Source organism: Panthera uncia, chromosome X, assembly GCF_023721935.1.
Source record: "Panthera uncia isolate 11264 chromosome X, Puncia_PCG_1.0, whole genome shotgun sequence".
Lineage (NCBI taxonomy): Eukaryota > Metazoa > Chordata > Mammalia > Carnivora > Felidae > Panthera > Panthera uncia.
Genome location: NC_064817.1, coordinates 97877535 through 97901451, shown reverse-complemented (window position 1 = coordinate 97901451; position 23917 = coordinate 97877535). Strand labels below are relative to the sequence as shown.

Sequence of the window (23917 nt, the reverse complement as noted above, 5' to 3'; positions counted from 1 at the left end):
ACAATAATAGTACCTGCCTCAAAAGTTGGTTGTGAAGAATAAGTGAGATAATGGTTGTAAAGCATATAGCGCAGTGCCAGGCACATTGTTTAGTTGAGCAGTAATTATTATGACCAAATGATTGGAAAATTACCTTGAGTTTATTGGCATCCTATTGGGTACCATAGATCCTGCTTTCAAACTGGTATCAGCTTTTCCATGGATGATGGCCTTCTTGGGATTTAGATATTTTCTCTTTTTAAAGCTTGATCTCTCTTAACAATTTAGCATCTATTATTTGGTAATTATCATCACCTTAACCATCAAAGTGATGAATCAAGTAGAATGGCATGGAAAAAAAAAATCAAATTCTACTGGAATTGGTTCCCCATAAACAGTAGTTAAATATATCTGCTTCTCCTTAGGAGATTAAAGACTTTTCTCACTACTTAGATTTCCAAATGAAAGAAAAAAGAATATTTGATTATAGACATTTAGTATGCTAACATTTTCTTTTTGAAACTTAATTGAATAATTTGAATGGAATTTCCAAAAGAAGACTTAAGTCACAACCACATATTGCAATCTACCAGAAAGACCAGCTGTCGGTTGTTCAATAAACATTAATAGAATTGAAAGCCCCTACTACCTTAGAAACTTACAAAGTAGTCATAACTCTTTCTCTTTAACTAATAAACATTATGTAACAACTACTTTATTTTTTTTAATGAGCTGTCAGCACAGAGCCCGACATGGGGCTTGAACTCATGAACCGTGAGATTAGGATCTAAGCCGACGTCAGACACTTAACTGGCTGAGCCGCCCAGGAACCCCATAACAACTACTTTAAACAGAGCAGGGGATAGAAAAGAGTAAAAGACTTAGTCCCAGACCTGAGTCATGTGACATCCATAAGTTGACCTAAAAATAATTACAGTGTAATTTATCAACTAGTATGAAATGTTAAAATCTTAAAAGATTATCAAATACAACGTCTTTATTTAAAGATGAAGAAACTGAGGTCCAGAAGATCAAGAACTCACAGAGAACACACAGACGGCATTTGAGTCCACCTCTTCTGTTTTCTCATCTCTTATTGAAATAACGTAACACAAACTAAACATATAAATTGCTAAAGAGGTTTTCTAAGGAAGTATCAAAGGCAAAAACTAAACAAGTAGGGAAATTGATTGTACTCAGGCTATTGCAATAGGGCAAGCATTCCAGATCGGAAGATCAGAGTGAGCAAAGTGGATTTTGCCTTAGACTTCTATAGGAGGAGTGGATAGGGACATGTGGGATGGTTTACCGTTGGGATTGTTTTGTACTCCGGGGAAGTCTCAGTCAGTCACCTGAACAGGAAATGTTTATGTCTGTGTCTAGCTAGTTGAAGGAGAACAAATAGTTCTCACCTCAGCTAATTATTTATGAGACAAAGAACAGGCGATTTTTAAAGTCTGTATTTGGTCTTTTGGCAGGTTCCAGCAAAAGGGGGAAGGTCTGTGTTTTGTCTTGTTACAGGTAAACAAAGGAGTTTTATGCAGTTCTTATGGGAGCCATGAGAAAGGGTGGACAGAGCCGAATCTACAAGTCATATGGGAAAGGGTTTCTAATGCAGTTATTTTTGTTTTTTGTTTATTTTGCAGTAAGCCATTTCCCAAAACATAGAAGAGTGAGAGGATTTTGGGAAAAAAAAAAGTTGGGAAGATTTCTGTTTTTTTTTTTTTTTAATACTTCTTTATTTATTTTGAGAATACGAGAGAGAGAAAGAGAAAGAGAGCAAGTGGGGTAGGGGCAGAGAAAGGAAGAGAGAAAATCCAAAGTAGACTCCACACTGTCAGCACAGAGCCCAACGTGGAGCTCAGTCTCACAAATCTTGAGATCGTGACCTGAACCAAGATCAAGACTTGGATGCTTAACCGATTAAGCCACCTAGGCACCTAAATGATTGGGAGGATTTCTTAACCAGCAGTTTTCCAGGAGCATGGGGCTGAGGTCAAGTCCAACATCGTCAGCAGCCATCTGAATGAGGAAGTTTATCCAGTAGTGGAGGGTACTGAATTCCTGCAGGTCGGATGCCAACATAGAGCACAGGAACAAAAAGGGTGGGTGGGCAGAACTAAAGAATACTCACGTCAGCCTTTATCTCCTTTACGATTTTGCAAAAGTCTGGCCTTGGGAGAAAGTGGCATTTCTTTTAAATTCATTCTACAAGATCTGTCTCCACAAAGTTGAAGTGAAGAAAAAAAAGGTATTTTCTAGTCCAGTGTCTGCTGAATATATGACCATACAAACAACATATAGCTGAGGTGCCTGAGTGGCTCAGTCAGTGGAGCATCTGACTCTTGGTTTCTGCTCAGGTCATCATCTCACAGTTCGTGAGATTGAGCCCTGCATCAGGCTTGGAACTGACCGCATCGAGCCTGCTTGGGATTCATTCTCTCTCTCTCTCTCTCTCTCTCTCTCTCTCTCTCTCTCTCTTTCTCTCTTTCTCTCTGTCCCTCCTCCGCTCATTCTCACTCTTTGTCTTTCTCAAAATAAATAAATAAACTTAAAAAAGACCTAACAACATATAGCTGATTGATATTACACAACTTAAGCCTGTCATGAAGATGATTTAACCCAGACCATGCAATGCCTATAGCTTCACCTCCCTGGGCTCCAGTTTCTTATTTGAAAAATAAGGGAGGGGTGCCTGGGTGGCTCAGTCTGTTAAGCATCCGACTTCAGCTCAGGTCATGATCTCACGGTCTGTGGGTTCGAGTCCTGCGTCAGGCTCTGTGCTGACAGCTCAGAGCCTGGAGCCTGCTTCAGATTCTGTGTCTCCCTCTCTCTCTGACCCTCCCCCGTTCATGCTCTGTCTCTCTCTGTCTCAAAAATAAATAAACATTAAAAAAGAAAAATAAGGGAGTTGGCTTTGTATAGGTTGAAAAATAATTTTTCCTCTAACCTTCTAAGCTCTTGGCTGTGGCAACCACCCCCCTGCAGCTATAATAAAAAGCCAGATGAACAGGAGGAGAAGTTTAATAACATGTATGCTCCCTGTGTACACAAGAGAGACCCAGGAGAACTGAGGAACTCCTGGAATGGCCCAGGCCACCACTTTAAATACCATCTCCAGCTGAAGACAAAAGATGTTGGGGGATAGGGAGCCCAAGTATGGGAGGCTGTCAGGCAAAGTACAGTGAGCTAAAGTATGGTTGGTACACAGATCTAAGCCCCGCCTCCTCCAATTGGTAAGAGTTTCTAGAAATGTAGGCACATCTTTCTGGTACAGAGAGGGAGCCACCCTTACGGATGGAGACTTCCTTATAAATGTAAATGTCCCTTACAAAAGGGTAACTTCCTTGCAGGTTTTCTGTGTCTGCTGTTTCTTCAAGATGATCCTTATGCCAAAGAATCCGTACTGTGGGGTGGCAAATTCAACTCTCCTTCAGCTTTAAACCCTCTGGGGAGTGGAGGACAGATAGCGGGCAGTGAAACACATTTTACAAATTAAATCTTACCCAGAAGGCACAAACGTAAAACAGATAAAAGCCACATCTCTCCAGATACAATGGGGGAGGGGTGTCAGATTCCTGCCACACCTCCCCTAGTCTTTCCTTTTCCTTTCCTTGTCCTCCATTCTCCTCCGAGCTGCTAAAACTTTGACAAACAAGGGGTGATGCTCCATATGACTGGCTTATCTCTAAGGTTCCCTCCAGCTGTGTACATTATGTGTCAGTGAATTCGAATTCTGCAGTTAAGGAAGAGCAAATAGCCATTCCAAGTAAAGTGGACCTATTTTTGCAAAAGGGGTGTATACTCTTGGAAAGTGGTTGAAATGCACGTCTGTAAAATTTGTAACCACTTTGCCATTTAAAGTACTTGCCGAGAAATCTGTCGTAATTCAAATAATTAATTCCCAGTTTTCTGCCTTATAAGTTTGGATTTTTGACATGTACATAACAATAACAGTCTGCACTTAGAGAGCATTTACAATTTCAAAATACTTTAATGCCTTTTTTCCACATAACAGTTTTATGCTGTAGCAGCTATTGTTACCCTTGTTTTACACTTGAAAAGGAAAAAACAAGAAGGTTAAGAGACTGGGCTTGCATAATGGACAGAACTACAGGCAGAGCTGAAACGAGGATCCAGTCTTTCCTTAGTGTTAGCTCAATACCCTTCTTTGAGCCTTTTCTTTCTTCTTTTAAAAATTCTTTTCTCAAGGCCAATTGTTTAACAGCTGTCTTGATTAATGCATGAATGCATGTGGTCAAATGTATATCTTTTCGATAAGAGTACTTTGCAAATCTTACATTTCCCTCCAAAGATCTAGGTTCAGCAAGACTGTCCCTCCTCCTTAAAGCAGAGTGGGCGCGCGTGCGTGCGCGCACACGCGTGCACACAAGCACACACACACACACACACACACACACACACACACAGGCTCACATATATACATACCCCTTGGGAATTGAAAGTTAACAGCACAAATGTACTTTTCATGACCTCCTTTGATTGTAGACCTAGCTGGAGAGGGGTGTGTGTGTGTTGCTTGTTTTTTGGGGTTTGTTGTGGTTAGAATGTTTTGTTTTACCTGCTACATATTTATATTGGAGGCAATTTATTCAATGACAATTGTGGACCTTGAATAAAAGCCTGAATTTGAAATTTACTTATCATTTTACTTGATATTTATTTCACAGACCCAGTCAGTAGGTAAAGATTCATTTTGTGGTCCAAAAGTAAAGAACTGCACCAACCCCACCCAGGTAATCACTGTGCGTTCAGACGGAACACAGTCCTGCAGTATAGTTCTGTGGTTCTTCAATATTGGTTCATAGGACATGTGGATATTAAAATGCACTCAGCTGCCCTTTGAGTCAACCCATAGTTTCAGTATCTTTTACTTAAAGGATATTAGAGCCCAGGACATTGTGGTGGAATTGGGAATAATTCATATAAGCACAACAAACCACATGAATAAAATAGTAATGCACTAACAAAGACAACAATGTTGGGAGCGTAACATTATTATTTTTAAAGATTGATGGCAAATTACAGTAAATGTTTCCTATAATGCTATATAGATGTTTCTCTAATACAAGGTTTCAGGGGGCCCAGCTAGAGTGCTGCAGCTTGTTTTCAACTATATTAAATCACTTTATCAATATACTTCAGTTTTAACAAAAGCTTTTCTAAAGCATACTGGAGACCTGACTTCTGAAACAGATTTATGGAAAGGGTTCACTATGCTAAAAGGCAAACTTATTTACGGTATAAAAAATTCATGTTAAATGTTCTTGGTCATATATGTTTAATGTTTCATTCTTGTTTCATTTTAGTCCTCATTTTACTTTTGTTTGTTTGTTTAACTAATACACACCTTTCCTGTGATGCCATGCAGAATATGTCTACCCTGTGGTCCCTCTAGCCTAATAGTATACATCTGACAGGGGCACTAAGTGGTGTGCTAGGGAATGGCTGATTGATCCTCCTGGAAAAGTCCTTCAAAAGCTAGGGGATCTTCCCATAACATCTTTATAACATCTTTGTTTTGGGGGGGGGGGAGAAACAGTGCATTATAGAAATTTACAAACCATGTGTAGATCTAATTCTCTTGAGTATCTGTTTATATCATTCAGCCTATATTATTTTTGGAGTAAGTTTGAACATTTACTAGCTTTTGCATGAAGTCAAAGGTGGTTCTACTATGTAAAATTTACTTTTGAAAATAAAATCCTAGAGTTGCAGGATTTGACGCACAAGTCTGCATTTCCCTTTGTATAACTTTTGCAATCCCGTACATGATAGTAACATATGCCTTTTTAGCTTTCACTTTTCTACTACTCTGAGCCTTTGGCTTTACTTCTGAACTCTTCTGGTAGCTCTGTTTTCCCTTAGTCATTTTGCTTGCCTTTTCCTATGTCCATTGTACATCCCACCAAAGGTATCTTGACCAGAACTGTACACAGACACCGTATTCCCATCACCAGTGGTTCAGAGAGATGGAAGAATAAACGTATAAAAGTTAGATTGTAGGAGAAATGATTCTTGATCACCCCAAACTCTCCATTCAAATAACATCAAGGGAAGAAAAAATGAGATCTTAGTATTCACAAACATAGAAGCTCATGATTTTTAATGCTATATGAGTCAAGATGCTATTTTCACTGCACTAAGTACTGTGGAAAGTTCACAAATGAAGCAGAAGGCATAGCTTTTGCCCTTGCAAAAGATCCTATTCAATAGGAGAGCGGGATGAAACATGCATACATGCACACACAGCGCAAAATCGCATGCAACCAACTATTGTACAGAAATAGAAATGAGATGGTTAGGTGATTAAGAGGCTTAAAAGAAAAAAGATGAATAGATGATTGTTATTATAGAAACAGTTTGAGCTGGACCTTGAGAAACAAGAAAAAAATCAATCCACGTTGACCTTAAAGAGTGCGTATTTAGGAGAATGGAATAATAGAGTAGTGGGGGGAAATGCAGATGGTAATAGCCTAAGTGGTAAATGGATAATGAAGCAATAGAGGCAGCAGATGGAGACAGCTTGGCAAGGAAAGGAAGGAGATAAATAGTATGATAACAAGATGAAGGGGCAGTTGGGTCATCTTATTTTTTTTTTTAAAGAGAGACTTGTGCTTGTTTGAAGACAAAGAACAAGAGACCAGTAGAGAGGGAGACATTGAGGATGCCAGTAAGGAAAGACCAAAGTCTTGACAGGAGAAGAGGGGAAGAAGGAGCCTCAGAGAGAAACTCGGGCACCAAATTTTATGGCACACTGAGTATGCGCAAGGCATTTTGACATTGCAGAAGGGAGAGGTAGGAGTTCCAAAAGAAGACACAGTAAGTGTTCAATACATGCTACTATCTATCATGATAAATATCACTATTGTTGTTATTAGCAGTGCTCTGTAGTGACTTTTGCTTGCAGGAAGAATTTTAAATTTGATATTATTGAAGATGTTTCTGGGTTCCTTAAAGGTAGAAATCAAAAAGGCTATACTGATATGACAGCCCGTGAGAACTGGTGCCTATGCTGGCTGTTTGTTTTTCCAGAGGCCTGGCGCAAGAAGACATGCAACTGTTACCCGCAACTATGGGATAGGTGGCTTATAATGTAATTGTCTTTATTAAATGCCCAGTTGGTAGATGTCAGGAATTTAGACAGACGTGACTGCCCCGTTCTCTGGGCACTTACATCCTAAGATACAAAAGGGGGTGCTGGATAAATTGAGCTGTGACCAGCCCTCCTGCCACCATCCCCGAGTTCAGAAGGATGTGATCATAATAACCTACATATAACTGACATCTAACATTATATAAAAATATAGGAACTAGGCATCCCTGTGGTGTACTACCAGTTACGTGTTCTAAAATACTGGCCAGGAGACAGTTCAGCTTCTCTGTAGCAGATGACCATCCAAAACCACCTGGAAACACATCAAAACTCTTATGACACTTTGTGATAGTTTGTGTGTATGTGTGCGTAGGCTATGCATGCCAATTTATGACTTATAACCATATTTTCTGAAAGAGCTTTTTTGAGCTACAATCTACATACTGTATAATTCACCGATTCAAAGTGTGCGATCGGTGATTCTTAGCATATTCAGAGTTGTGTAACCATCATCACTGTTTAAGTCTAGAACATTTTCTAATTCCTAGAACACCGAAAAGAAACCTTGTAGGCATTGGCAGTTACTCCATATCCGCACTTCTCCCCAGCCCCTGGCAACCACTAATCCTGGTTTTATAGATTTGCCTATGTGTACATTTTATATAAATGGAATCATATAATGTGTAGTCTTCTGTGTCTGGCTTCTTTCAGTTAACACAGTGTTTTCAGACTTTGTCCATGTTGTAGCATGTACCAATACTTAATTCCTTTGTATGGCTGAATAATATTCCACTGTAGGACTATACCATATTTTGTTTATCAACTCAACAAGTGATGGACCTTTTGTGGATTTTCACTTTTTTGGCTATTATGAATAATGCTGCTATAAACATTCATGTACAAGTTTTTGTTAGAACACCTGTTTTCAGTTTTTTTGAGGGAGTCACTAGTAAAAGGATGCCAATTTCTCCACGTTTTGTCTATCGTTTTAATTTTAGCTGTCTTAGTGAGTATGAAGTGGTATCTCATTGTGCTTTTAACTTGCGTGTCGTAATGATGTTGAGCCTCTTTTCCTGTGCTCATTGGCCATTCTTTAGAGAAAGATCTATTCAGATCCTTGGCCTGTTTTTCAATTGGTTTATTTGTTTTTTTATTGATGAGTTTGTAAGGTTTCTTAACGTATTCCAGGTACAAGTCTCTTATCCAATATATGATTTGAAAGTATTTTTTCACTTTCTGTAGGCAGTTTATTCACTTTCTTGATGGTGTCCTTTGAAGCACAGAAGTTTTTAATTTTGATGAAGTCAAATGCATCTATTTTGTTTTTTGTTGTATGTGCTTTTGATATCATATCTAAGAAACTATTGCCAAATCCAAGGTCAGAGAGATTCACCCCTGTGTTTTCATCTGAGAATTTTATAGGTTTAGTTCTTAAATGTAGATATTTGATCCATTTTGAGTTAATTTTTGTATATGGTGTGAGGGAGCCATTTAACTTCCCTCTTTTGCTTGTGGATATCCACTTGTCCCTCACCACTTGTTGAAAAGGCTATTCTTTCCCCCATTGAATTGTCTTGGTGCCCTTGATGCAATTAGGTTGACCATAAATGTGATATTTTATTTCGTGACTCTCAATTCTGTCCCATTGATCAATATGTCTGCCGTAATACCAGTACCATTACTGTACCTGTAATAAATTTTGAAATCAGGAAGTGTGAGGCCTCTAATGTTTTCCTAGTTTTTTCACAGATGGCTTTAGTTATTCTGGGTTCCTTGAATTTCCACATGAATTTTAGTTCAGCTTGTGTACTTCTGGAAAATGGAACTTAGAATCTTTTTTTTTAATTTTATTTGTTTTTTATTTTTTAAAATTTACATCCAAATTAGTTAGCATAGTGAAACAATGATTTCAGGAGTAGATTCCTTAATGCCCCTTACCCACTTAGCCCATTCCCCCTCCCACAACTCTTCCAGCAACCCTCAGTTTGTTCTCCATATTTATGAGTCTCTTCTGTTTTGTCCCCTTCCCTATTTTAATATGATTTTTGTTTCCCTTCCCTTATGTTCATCTGTTTTGTCTCTTAAAGTCCTCATATGAGTGAAATCATATGATTTATGTCTTTCTCTGAATAACTAATTTCACTTAGCGTAACACCCTCCAGTTCCATCCACGTAGTTGCAAATGACAAGATTTCATTCTTTTTGAGTGCTGAGTAATACTCCATTGTCTATATATACTACATCTTCTTAATCCCTTCATCCATCAATGGACATTTGGGCTCTTTCCATACTTTGGCTATTGTCGATAATGCTGCTATAAACATGGGGGTGCATGTGTCCCTTCGAAACAGCACACCTGTATCCCTTGGATTAATGCCTAGTAGTGCAATTGCTGGGTCGTAGGGTAGTTCTATTTTTAGTTTTTTGAGGAACCTCCATACTGTTTTCCAGAGTGGCTGCACCAGCTTGTATTGCCACCAACAATGCAAAAGAGATCCTCTTTCTCCGCATCCTCGCCAACATCTGTCGTTGCCTGAGTTGTTCATGTTAGCCATTCTGTCAGGTGTAAGGTGGTATCTCATTGTGGTTTTGATTTGTATTTCCCTGATGATGAGTGATGTGGAGCATTTTTTCATGTGTCGGTTGGCCATCAGAATGGGACTTAGAATCTTCATGGGGATTGCATTGAATCTGCAGATCAGTTAGGAAGTATTGCCATTTTAACAATAGTAAATCTTGTAATCCATGAATATGGATGTGTTTCCATTTATTTAGATCTTCTTCAATTTCTTTCAGTGTTGTTTTGTATTTCTCAGGGTACAAGTCTTACAAGTTTTTTTGTTAAATTCATCCCTGGTTTTTATTCTTTTTGATATTATATATAAGTGGAAACCCTTTCTTTTAATTTCCTTTTTTGACTTTTCAGTGCATGTTTCCATATTTATTCATTAAGCTTTGAATATGGGTTTTTTTTGTTGCTAATGGGAATATTATTTTCTTTTAAGGAGGTATTTTATACCATGCTAACCCATGACTCTGAGTAAATGTTTGAATATGTAACATGTGATGATAAATTTGAGTTTCATATTCTAGTTTTCACCAAAGAAATTCAAAGAGATTGGCTACTCCGTGTACTATTGGTAATAATCAACATACTGTTCTACAAACATAATTTGTGTTTCAGTATATGAGATTGTATATCATGTCAGGAGAGCCAGAAAATTGGAAACCAATGTTTGTGAATACCACTTAGTGGTCATTATAACACACCAGAAGAACTGTGAAATTTTTTAGGGAAAGTGGAAATCTTGTGACAAAATTTAAAGAAATACTTGTACAAAGGGAATTATGTCTCTTAAGTGATAATATGTTCAACAAACAGATATACAGAGTCAGAATGCAATTCAAAATTAGTCCTTTAATTAATGGTGAGATTTTTAACAATACCATTTCACTTCTGTCTGAGGTGTATGTAATACTAGATGAGCTACTGTCCTGGAATGTAAAGTCTCAGTTTCTGAACATAACTGTTTACACTTACACACTAATGTATTTCTCAAGTGTAATATTCGTTAATGGACTTTTCCACACAATCAGCTATCTGTTATCAGTATCAGGAAGGTGGGGGAATTTTATTTCTAAACATATTTTATTCACAGTTAATTCCCAAAGGGTTCCATGTGGCGATAGTTTCAGTTCTTCCACTAACCCTTGTACCGAAACGTCAAAATAAGTGATCAACATTACTAAATAAATTATTAAGATTACTATTTTATTAATTCATCCAAACAGTATTTACCAAGTGCCTACTATGTATACAAGGTTCATTCTTCCTTTTTTTTTTTCTCCTACCTACTCTTGGGTTATAGAACCAATATAAAAAGCATGTGTAATACGCAACCTGGAAAATCTGTCCCTGAAGAATTAAGAGTTGAATACGTATTTTTCTTCAATGGTTCATATAAGGAGAATCATACAAAGTTACTTAGATGGAAAGGGTAGGGTAAGTTTTCACTGTCCCCTTTAGATTTCTTCACAGCTTTTGATCATAGGGATTAGGGCTTGATTTCACACCCCCAATTTGTTCGAAGCACGGATACTCTAAATTTCACAAAGACTTGTTACTATGAAATAATTATTATGTTTGATGGAGCAAAAAGAAGATGGCACTTAAGCCGTGAACCACATTCTAGGACTAATTCAGGTGAAAGACCACCCGAAAGGCATTTATTGATGTCTTTTGAAGACTTTGAATGTGCTCTTGGCTGAAGTGAAAGGCAACTATGATCTTAAGGCATATTTCTTTTACGTGCCTTTGGACAGCATTCCCTTCAGTTAATAAAGCAGTATCTTCTTAGCTTAGATAGCTTTTATGGAATTTGCAAATGCCTTTACAAGACTACTAAGATTGCCGTTACGGACAATACCACAGCCTTTAACGTAGTCATTTTTACATAAGGACCTGGTATTGGAATCCTTTTAGTGACCACGTGTCAGTATCTTCTACTAATGTTTCACTGAGTTTTGTGCAGAATCATTAAGCCCGGTCTAGCTGCATTAAGTAGAAAAAATAAATACTTGTGTATGTCCAGAATATAGTCACTTACCCCTGTCTTATAAGGATGATTTTGTTAGTAATTATGTTATTAGTATTCAGGCATATGTCTGAGTCTAGATATAATGAAGCCTTAGTTTAGTCGGTAGAGCCACTGCACACGGTGTCTGTCACCAGGCCTGTGTATTTACCTTCCAGGTAGCTTGACCTTTTCATTTTGAACTAAGCAACCATCAGTTAGCTTGCCATCCTTCAACACGGCCTATCTGCCATTGTTTTTTACCACTCAGCAGTTGATGCCTGTGTTGTAACCTATAAAGAGAGTGTTTAGCTCAAACTAAATTGGTGGATATTGGTGAGACTGTGATAAGTACAGTACTGCACAGTTTGATATGATCCATGGCAGCCCACACTTGCTCTTGGATTTGTGCAAGGGCGTGTTCTGTTACTGGAGAGTTTGGTCTTCCTAGACCTTCCGATATGCTGTAGGAGTGTGACTGGTTAAACGACAATTAAAACATGAATCATTACAAAAACTATACCTGAGTGCCACATTTTAACTCTGCTGCTGACACTTCGCAACTGAAGGATCAGGGTCAACGTTAAGTTTGACCACACCTACCCCACTTACTTATATCGGTGCAGAATGTTTTTAGGAAATCACATCACATATTGTTTGCCTGCATGTAATTTTCTTCTCTTTCGCTTCCCCCTTTGAGCTACATTAAGAAAAAAATTAAAGAGTAAATTGACTAATAATCACTACATCATAACCCATAACAAATTTTGAGAGAAGATAAAATGGAGCAGGTTGTTTAGTGATGTGGATTGCTAACAGGGAGATGTCTTCCTTTCTGATGCACTCAACTCTAAAGGTTAGAGGTTGAGAAATTTTCCATTTGCAAGCTGTGAGAATTTCTCTTCGACACCAGATTGCTGCAACTCGCTTGCTTTGCTATTTTTATTTAAATTATAGTCCACATGTTCATTCATGTTGTCATGTCTCTTCATCTATCTTGTTTTAACTCTGATGCAGGATCTCAAAGGGTAAGACCATCTTTTAAAATCATTTTTTATAAATGACTTAGCATATATGCTTCAGATATTTACTAGTGCTAGGAACTGGGAAACTCCAACAACACACTTCATGAGTTTCTTTTGATTTAGTGAATAACATTTAAGTAGCCTCGTTATGCAGTATATGATGCTATATATAAAGTGCAGAAGGGAAACACGGTGTAGCATTTGGTAAGGCTCATATATAAAGGTTAATGTCCATCAGCCAGTTTTGCCCTGATTTTTTTTTAATGACCGCGTCTGCATTCATTAAGGTCATTCATAGCACCGTTAAAATAGTGTTTGTCAAACCTAATTTTAAATTATTTTATATTTTTAATATTGTTTGCACAACCAAATGATGCATTTTAAGAAGTGAGAAGAGCCCCTGATGAGGATGGCAGTTGAACCAACTGAACATTAAGTTGTAAGTGGAAGTATGCGCATAAACACGGTCTATTAATTGTCTGCTCTTTCAAGACATTTGTCAGCTCCGGGACCTTAGGAGTTAAATGTATAATCAACCCTTTGGGGACAAGACTGTTCTGTCTCACATGGGAAAAAGTAACTTTCAATGAAAAATAAGGTCCTCAGTTGGTGATTTATCATCTCAAAGGGCATATTTTATTATAAATGTCAATTCCACAAAATTATGTGTCCTGTAATACATAATTATGTTCAAAATTGCATTTGAAATCTATTATTAACAGTTAACAGTGAACATTCTTAAAATAGTTATTACTCTTGGCCTTAACACAAAAAGCAATAATGGAGGTATTTTAGGGAGTTAAAAGCTGCAAGGCATTGGCCTCTGAATAAAGCCACTGCAGGTGTGTTTCTTAATGGGCTGTTAATTTTATAGCAAGTGAACACAAAGGACAGAGACCATGTGTGTTTTTAAACTGTGTTTGGTGTGGAGAAAGAGTTGATGGCTGAAAAATATAAAGGCCGTGTGGAAAGAGGCCAAATTGAATTCCCCCCTGAGGTGCAATCCTGTGGCTCAGAGTCAAGGCAAACTAATTCTTGCCCCTCCTCTTCTATCCCTTCCCTCCCCCCTCCACTCAACAGAGAATTCCACAGAAGCATATAGTAATGGAGTACCTCAGAAATAATTAGAAAATTTGGAAATAAATAATAAAGACCTTCTTGTCCAAACTCAGCACCCTCTCACACTAACTAGCTCCTTTTAGGTTTCTTGTATTTGCTACTGGCATTGTCTGAGTCACCCAAACTCACAACCATGGAGGAAGTTTTGACCCTCCTTCAGCCCCCATACCTAGTGTCCCAGTGTCCTAACAACCTTGCTTCTCAATGTGTATGCTGTGTACCATGCAACACGGGCATTACGGGAACTTGTGAGAAACATCCGACCTCAGACCTACTTTATCATAACTGCATTTTAAAAAGACGCCCTTCTTAAGCACATTCAAGTTTGAGAAGCGCTGCTCTAGAACCTTCCTTTATATTGTCTTCTTCCTTTTTTTCTTCTTCCTGAGAAAATAACTTTTATTATTATAAATCTCTTTATATTTTAGATATACTTTTGACTTTTGGTAAAAAAAATGTCTTTAGATTTTACTTTTTAATTCAGAGTGATGACTCTTACCTTGTGACACAAGCATTTAGCTCATTGCTCTTTATTTTTTTATAATTTATCTTCCATCTTCTTTATGTTTTCCAAGTGATCCATCTAGTCTGTGCCTTCCCTGTCTTGCCTTAGTTTAGATAAGTTATTTTTTATCTCCATATTATTTTCTCTATGCTAGTGTGAAAAATAAATTTGTATTTTTTTAGTATTTACGCTTGAAAGTACAATAAGATTTTTTAAATGTATAATAATCTGAAGTTCATTGATATTTGTATCATTCTTTAGGATAACCCAGTTTTATACTTCTTCAGTAATACGTGATTTTTTTAACTTTATTGAGGAAGAATTGACAAATATAGTTGTATATATTTAAAGTAGACAATGTGATGATTTCATATACACATACAATGTAGAAATGATCAAACAGGTCAGGATAATTAACACATCCGTCACCTCACACTCACATAGTTAACTTTTTTGGTGTGGTAGGAATGCTTAAGATCTACTCTCAGCAACTTTCAAGTATGTAATACCATCTTGTTAACTATAGTCGCCATGCTCTATGTCAGATTGTCAGAGCTCCTGCTTATAACTGAAAATTTGTACCCTTTGACCTACATCACCCTGGTACCCCCTCCCTCCAGCCCTGGCAACCATTCTAGTCTCTGTTTCTATGAGATTGGCTTTTAGTCTTTTCTAGATTCCACGCATAAGCAATATCATATAGAATTTGACTTTCTCTGTCTTGCTTATTTTACTTAGCATAATGCCCTCCAGCTTCATCCATATTTTTGCAATTGGGAGCACTTCCTTCTTTTTTGTGGCTGAATAATATTTCATTGCCTGTGTGTGTATATGCACATACATATATACACACAATGGAGTAGTGTGTGTGTGTGTATGTGTGTATGTTTGTGTGTATCACATTTTCTTTATCCATTCATCCATCAAAGGATATTTAGATTGTTTCCATATCTTGGCTATTATGAATAATGCTGCAGTGAATGTGGCTGTGTAGATACGTCTTCAGGATCCTGATTTCAGTTCCTTTCCATATATACACAGAAGTTGGATTGCTGTATCGTATGGTAGTTCTTTTTTTTTTGAGGAACCACTGTACTGCTTTCCAAAATGACTGTACCATGATTGCATACCCACCAATGGCGTATAAGGGTTCCCTTTTCTCCATATCCTTACCAACATTTGTTATTTCTTATCTTTTGATACTAGTCAACCAAACGGGTATGAGGTGCTATCTCATTGTGGTTTTGACTTGCATTTCCCCAATGATTAGTGATGTTGAGTACCTTTTCATATACCTATTGGCCTTTTTTGGAAAAATGTGTGTTCAAGTCCTTTGCCCATTTTTACATTGGATTATTTGTTATTTTGCTATTGAGTTGGATGATTTGCTTTTTTTTTTTTTTTACTCTGGAGTTGTATGAATTCTTTATGTGTTTTGGATAGTAATCCCTTATTAGATATATGGTTTGCAAGTAATTTTCTCCCATTCTGTAGATGGCCTTTTAAATTTATTTAATTGTTTCTTTTGCTGTACAGAGCTCTTTAGTTTGGTGTGGCCCCACTTGTTTATTTTACAGGTGACTGGACTGTACTTATTCCACGTGAACTGTTGAGCCCACTGTAAATTTAGATCTTTAGGTCATTTCACCTGAATTATTGTTCCATAATTCTCTATCATCCTTGTGTTTCCACCTCTAAATCATTCTACCTTCTGCCTCAAGATTAGTTTTTCTAACGTATCCAAATATCTCCCTTCTTCTTAAAAACCTTTAATGACTCTCCTCTTTTTTTTTTTTTTTTTTGGTACAAAGTATTCCTTTCATGTGGAAAATTCTTGTCAACAGCTCTGTTGAAATCTTCTCTTCCCTTTAAGGCCCATCTTCAATACTACTTCCCATAAATACCCTTTTCTAAATCATTCATTCATTCATTCATTCATTGAATAAATATGTATGGATCACATACTATTTGCATACATTCTTCTAGTTACTGGGGATAAAGCAATGAACAAAACAGCCACAGCCTCATGGAGCTTCTATTCTCTTGGGAGAAAATAGGCAATAAACAATAACCAAGTAAAACATGTGGTATGTTAGGGATGTAAGTACTAAGAAGAAAAATAAAGGAAGATAAAGGGCATAGAGACTGCTAGGAATGAGGAGTATCCTCCAATCAAATACTCCTTACTCCTTTGAATACCCAAATCATTTATTTTCCTTTACAACATGGTTATTTGTGCGTTTGTCCTTTTTCTTCTCTTATATTCAGAGCTCCTTGAGAGCAAGAAGCTCATCTTGCTCATCTTTGTATTGCCTGCATTTAACCATTTAAATTTAACCATTTAATAATGATTAAAATGAATCAAGTTATGGAAATAAATGTAACAGTAATGCAAGAGAAGGGAGATACTGGTATAGTGGTTGGTTAGGGAAGTCTTCTTGGAAGATCATTTGTGTAAAGCCCTGAAATATGGTTAGGGTGGTGGAAAAAAGACCTAAGTAAGTCATTTTGATATTTTTGTCCTGAAAAACTAAAAACCATCGCTTTATAAATTACAATTAATATTATCTGTAATTTTCTTTACCTTTAAAACCAGTGTTTCAGAAGGGACGGGCGATAGACACCGGAGAAGTTGACATTGGTGCACAAGTCATGCAGACCATTCCACCCGGCTTATTCTGGCGTTTCCAGATTACTATCCACCATCCTATATATCTGAAATTCAATATTTCTTTAGCCAAGGACTCTCTGCTGGGAATTTATGGCAGAAGAAACATTCCACCTACACACACTCAGGTATTTGATGTTATAGGTGTTTCTTGACCCTTTGGAGGGTGGTGGGATGAACAGTTCAGGGTTTGTGACTTGCAAAGTATGTGGGAATCAAAGGTGAAGGCAGACAGTTTTTGTAATGAGCAAATATCCAGAATAATCACACTCAAACGAATGAAAACAAAAATGACTGAGAAATATGCAATAGCATTTAGCAGAGCAGATTCAGAAAAGGAAGTTTAAGAAAATATTCTTGAAATTTGAATTCTGTTTCCTGGAATAAGATGATCATGAGTCATCCCAGCCCCCTCATCTTACTTAGCTTTTGGGACCACACCTCCTTCGCTGGCCCCATATGGTCTTGACCCCTTGTCCCGATGAAGAATGCAAATCAATAAGGGAAATGAGTCTAAAAGGCAGGTTTTATCTTATGGGTAGAAATTTTTTCTTGTGATTGTTAATAATAACTCAAATACGTAAATCTTCTGTGGTTTAGAAAGCCCTTCTATAAACGCTAACCACCTCATTTCTCTCATTTTTCCCCCTTATCTCTTTCTTGCACGAACCCATTTGGGGCCTTGCTCCATCTAAGAAGTAGCGTAAGGAATCATAACCATCAGGGGATTGCTTTTTTTTTTTTTCCAACAGATACGACCATAGTCCACATCTTACCTTCTGGATGGGAATAGGCAGGGAAATAGAATGCCATTCAAATGTGACTCTTAAAATGCCCAAGGAAATGTGTGCCATGTGCTTGTCCACTGATTAGGGGGAAAAAGGAGGGGGTTCTTTGAATATTTAAATATGCTACCACAAAGGTAGTAAATTACAAATGTCCTCAAATTTTTGACTGTTTATTTGTTTTAAAAACTGTAAAACTCTTAAATTTGTAGAGAAGATCATGATAACTTTTTTGAGGGGAATGTGTGGTTTTGAGTATCTTCTGATACTTTAGTAAAATATCAAGATTCTCTCGCATAGTGCCAAATACAATTTTTTTCTATTTCTTGGTTTATTTATTTTTAGACAATTATTTTGAATACTCCAAAACTGAAAGGTATTTTATAACATTTATAAATATTGTGGGTTTTTCAGAATTAATCATATACTTTTATGTTTAAGTATAATTAAGAACGAGTAACTTCCTCTTTCAAAGCAAAGAAGTGTGGAAGAGAGCAGTTGAAGCTAGAGATGTTCGTTAGTCTAGAAGTAGAAGTAGTAGCTCAGATTTGCGTGTATTTGTTCCAGTTCGACTTTGTAAAATTGATGGATGGAAAACAGCTGGTCAAGCAGGACTCCAAGGGCTCTGATGATACCCAACACTCCCCTCGGAACCTGATCTTAACCTCACTGCAGGAGACAGGTTTCATAGAGTATATGGACCAAGGGCCTTGGTATCTGGCATTCTACAATGATGGAAAAAAGATGGAGCAAGTATTTGTGTTAACTACAGCAATTGGTAAGCTGCCTTGACTATTATTTTGAATTGACAGTATAATTCTAGAAAGACAGCAGTGATTAAAGTGATACAGATGTCATTTAAACCCATCGTTCATTCTGCCTTAAAGTCCTTATTCAAGATAGGTCACTACGAGAAAGGCTTATATTATTGTTGTCATTAATGTTGTTCAAATGCTGATTAAGATTTTCTAAATGCTCCATTATTTGCTGCTTTGTAGGATACTTGCCACGTACCTTTTTATGTATTTTCAACAGGAATAGTTACCTGGATGATATTATTACCAAGGCTGCACAGATGAACAACTTCAGTGACAAAGGGAATAAGCAAGAGAATCTCTGTTCATTCAAGATCCATTAGAAAAGACAAAGCAAATAAATACCTTTTTTAAAATGGAGAAACTAGCACCAGTCCAGCTCTTCTTTAGAACAACCGATTCTAGAACCATTAAGGCTTCAAAAACCTACGAGTATTCAGAGAAGGGTCTTAAGGGTAATAACTTGGACCACTCATAGCCCTTTCTTTTGGAATTTTTTAGCCCCGAGGGAAAACATCTCATAGACATAGTATTTTATTGTGTGAATCTTCCTAACACACATGTCTTTTAAAAGAAGGGAAAATATTTTACAGCTGTCCGTATTCTATCCAACTCTCACCACTTTATCCTTTAGTTAACCTGTTCAACCATATGTTTAGGAAGATGTGTTGACTGTTAATAGACATACCATCTGCTCTTTATAACAATTATGTTCTATTTTTACTTGATGCTGAAGACCTTGACCCAGTAGAAAATGGTATTCCAGCCATTATATTAACAAAAACTTTCCTCTAAAGTAATCAGACTATAAAAATACACCGATTATTTTTTTTTCCCCTGGAGAAAAACTCCATTGATTTTACATCTTCAAAAGACAACATATTTGTTAAATTAGAAAAAAAAATTGAAGTCCTGACACTTTTTTGCAACGCTAACAGACTCAATGGAGCAGATTTAATAGATGTACCTTTCATGACATTGTTTTTCTATCAAGGCCCAATTTTGGTAATGCAGATGCCAGTGAGTCATGGGAAGTTGAGTTCCTCCTAAGAAATCAAACAGTTAGAAGATCTAAAATATTTGTGAAGATTTTCTCTCTTCCTGTTATCCTTACCAGTAAGCTCAAGTTAAAACACTAACCCAACTATTAACCTTTCAAAAATCAATAGACCCAGAAACACGCTTGAAATTTTTTCCTGTCCCTTACTTCCTCCCAAAAAGAAGCTAATCTTTGAGATAGAATTCCTATTATCCAGATATCACGCTGTCAGTTTCATATGCAACAAAGTATTTGCTTCTTCCTTATGCAAGTCACGTTTTTTTTCTACTTTTCTGTTGTGTTTTTAATTTTTTTTAAATGTTTATTTATTTTTGAGAGAGAGAGAGACAGAGCATGAACGGGGGAGGGTCCGAGAGAGAGGGAGACACAGAATCCGAAGCAGGCTCCGGGCTCTGAGCTGTCAGCACAGAGCACGACGCGGGGCTTGAACTCACAGACCGTGATATCATGACCTGAGCCAAAATCGGACAACCGACTGAGCCACCCATCCGTTGTGTTTTTACGGTTAGAAGTAACAGAAACACTTCTGCAATTCCACTTAAAGAGAATTCAAGTAAATTTCTGAAAAAAATCACAAGTATTAAGTTATTTGCTCTAAATGCTCCCCGTTAATTTTTTTTATGTTTTTATAATTTAACTGCAGTAAAGAGAGGCTAATATATTTGATTAAACAATTTAAGCTTTGTATCAATTTGACTACGCTAAATGCTGTTCTTAGCTGTTCGTTCTCTATTTCATGATGTTAGAATCGGTTGATTGATCTTAACTCTATTTGGTCCACTACTAATAAGGATCAAGACAATATTAGCAATAAGCATTTATTGAATGACTAATATAGGCTAGCCACAGGCCTATATTAATATATATTATTTTCCAGTAGTATAGACAGAGTTGTCAATATCCCCTAATCTCAGCCAACCTGCTCTATAACATGATAATATATACCACTTATGGAGTGCCATTCTGCCCCCAAACACTGTACCAAATGATTTACATTCAATAATCTTGTTTGATTCCCTTCACAACACTGATAGCATAGGTGTAGTGATATTTATATAACAAATAAGGAAATGGAGGCTTGAAATGAGTAAATAATCTGATAGAGTCTCACAGCCAACAAGTGGCAAAATTGAGATTTGAGACAACCAAGTATGTCTGACTCCAAAGCCCATGCCCTTCAGGCCGTAATCATTCCATCAGATTATCCATTACCTTTAGTTTCTCCCATAAGAAAACCTGCCAGGAGCAAAACCCATCATCAGTGCAGATGCAGATATCGAGGGGTTTTAGACTCTAGAATAAAAGTAGAGTTTTATGCATAGAACTTTAAAATCATTCTCGACTCTAATGAACTGCAGTTGAGGAAGTGATTCTGAAGGAAGATTAAAAAGATAGAAGGCAAGAGGCACCTGGGTGGCTCAAACAGTTAAGCATCTGACTCTTGATTTCGGCTCAGGTCATGATATCACAGTTTGTGAGTTCGAGCCTCACATGAGGCTCTGTGCTGACGGTGCAGACCCTGCTTCGGATTCTGTGTCCCTCTCTCTCTCCCCCTCCCCTCTGTCTGTCTGTCTGTCTGTCTCTCTCTCTCTCTCTCAGTAAATAAATAAATAAATAAATAAAAATAAACTTTAAAAAGGATAGAAGGCAAAATTTCATGGAAGCCAACATAAATAGAAAAACACATTGTTTCTCATCACTAGTTACTTATGTGTTCCTGCTGTAGCCATCCTCCTCCTAGATTCCCTGGGCTGTCCCAGTGTCTCTTTCATACCCAGTGGAGGTGGCAGCTTCCAGATCCTCCCTATATTGCCTTCTCTTCTCATTTGCATTGCTGGTGTTAAGTTCTGTGCAGCAGTGTGGGCCCAGAGACAGATCTTAGATAAGTCAATAAGATGTAGGGATTTTTATTTATTTTGATAGCAAACTTTATTAAACATTTTTTCTACAATAGCTACATTCCCACAAGGCTGCTTGCATAAGGTTGTCAATAGGAGCTGGTGTGAAATTACATTCAACTATATTTACCTTTGAAAGCTTCCTCCATGACCTCCTATTAACCATCCAGGGCGGGGGAAATCCAAATGTAGATTTAAGAACTGCCACTATCGCTTGGTACAAGAAACATAGATTAAATAGAAACTGGAGACGTAATTGTTCCGTCTTTGAATGGAAAAAACTCTGTGCCTTTTCAGCACCTTTTAAAGAAGTTAATGATTTTATGAAAATAACGAGTGTTTTAAGAAGTTAAAAATGGTTAGCTCTTTGTCAAACGTTCCGTTCCCGTCAGACCAGTTGTCGCTCAGCAAATGCCACGTATAAATTTCTTATCCAGTTCAGTTTTCTAGCACAGGGATCAGAGAACAGGTTATCATAAACCTGCAAAAAGCTATCTGATGTATTCACACAGGGGTGACAAGAAGAACCTCTTCTGAGTGATAATAGGGGGCTATGCACACAGCCCCTGGATTCATTCTCGGCTTTCTAAGAATTCCCCCCAAAACTAGATACCACTTTCTTCCTCTTGGCTTTTATTCTACCCAAGGCCGAACCCCAAGTCTAGATCAGAAGTTCTCTAACTGTGGAAGTTTCCTATTTGAAGCATTGGTTCTCAGTGCCTTAATGAGGTGAGCCACCTGTGGGGTCACCTGAGGTTTTTGTTAGACTGTGGATTCCTGGGCTGCATCCTTCAGATTCAGTAGGTCTGGAGGAAAGCCTAGGCATCTACATTGTAAGTGTTTTGAGTGATCTACTGATCCAGGTGGTCAAAAGGCCACAATTGAAGAAATGCTATTTCTCGGCCCTCATTATGAATTCTCACAGCGGAGTAGGAGACGCCAAGACCACTTCCTAGAATATCTCCTTCTAATTGGAAATAGCTTATGCAAGTGAAACGAGATGAAGTAGATAATTTGGATTGAAAAGGAAAAACTGGTACATACGAGAAGTATGAGTTTAATGGGCCAGAACGTAAAACTCTGAATCCAAGAATGCTAAGTATGGAAAACTTCCAGAAAGAGTAATGAGAAGATGATTTAAAAAAAAAAAAAACTGAAAGAAGAAAGCACACATACCATAAGAGTTCATGGACTTGGAATTTGACTTTATTATACTCAAATACAATTTTAAACTAGAAATAATTTTTGTCATTGTCAGAGCCTGACTTTTGTATAACTTCCTACCTTTTCAGCCAAATTACTAACCACAAGACTTATCAAAGTTCTGTCGCACTGCACATCTTTATGTCACCAGAACTACCTATGGGCGCCTTTAAAGCCTTCTCAATTCCCTTGAAACCTATTCTTCTCTAAGAATGGATTGAAGGGAAATTAGTGGCGGAGAACTGATAAGCATTTACAGTCAAGAAAGCATTTCTCAACAAAATACTTAGGTTCTAATGCTTTTAGTGGTGGTGAATTTAATATGAACACTTACTTTAAAAGCCTTCCATTGTCACTTATTAATGAAAATGAAATACTGATTATCATATTTAAGCTGTCAAGATAGTAGATTAAACATTTTAAGGTGCTAGAGAAGAAATTTTTTATTTGCTACAACCTAAACTTGAAAAATAAACAGTAGACTTAGTCTTTTGGGTTGCATTTTTAAGCCCATTTTGCTTTTGAGAAATATCCTATAATTCTAGTACATTTTTAGCTTTGTCACGAACATCTCATAAGAATACAATTCATCTAGACCCTTTATGCACTTTAGAGATGAGGTTGGTTTTTAGTTTCACTCTTGAATAGCCAATTCAGCAAATCCAGGGCCCTTGTAATAATTTGGTACTACATGTGACATCTTACAGAAATCTTTGGCATCTGATTTTAAACAGTAAGTGCTCCAAGACTAGGAGAGGGCAAGATTGTTAAAGGCCCAGAGTTCTTGCAATTTAAAAAAAAAAAAGTTAAGGACTCTACAGCCTGGAAGTTTGCTCATTTCTTTCCTTTTTCCCTATTAACAGAAATAATGGATGACTGTTCAACCAATTGCAATGGAAATGGAGAGTGTATCTCTGGCCATTGTCATTGTTTCCCAGGATTCTTGGGGCCTGACTGCGCGAGAGGTAATGTTGCTCTGTTATTCCAATTGGTTTGGGGATATACACGTCTTTTGAGAACTCGGAATCAGGAGCAATAAGAGGAGGAAGAGAAGTGGCCATAGGAGTAGCAGCAAACCACCACCACCCCCCACCACAACCAAAAGCTGAGCACTTACTCTGCCACAGACTGTTTGTTATAAACACTCTGTTACCTCTTCTGAATCATAC

At 37.4% G+C, this 23917-nt stretch overlaps 1 protein-coding gene across 1 annotated transcript in view; it reads left to right on the top strand.

Annotated features, from left to right (window-relative positions):
* Window positions 1–23917, top strand: part of TENM1 (teneurin transmembrane protein 1) — a 777891-nt gene that overhangs the window by 504448 nt on the left and 249526 nt on the right. The window contains exons 9-11 of the mRNA XM_049644834.1: window positions 16916–17115; window positions 18340–18550; window positions 23612–23713. Coding sequence (XP_049500791.1) covers window positions 16916–17115; window positions 18340–18550; window positions 23612–23713 — 513 coding nt within the window. The remainder of the gene's footprint in view (window positions 1–16915; window positions 17116–18339; window positions 18551–23611; window positions 23714–23917) is intronic.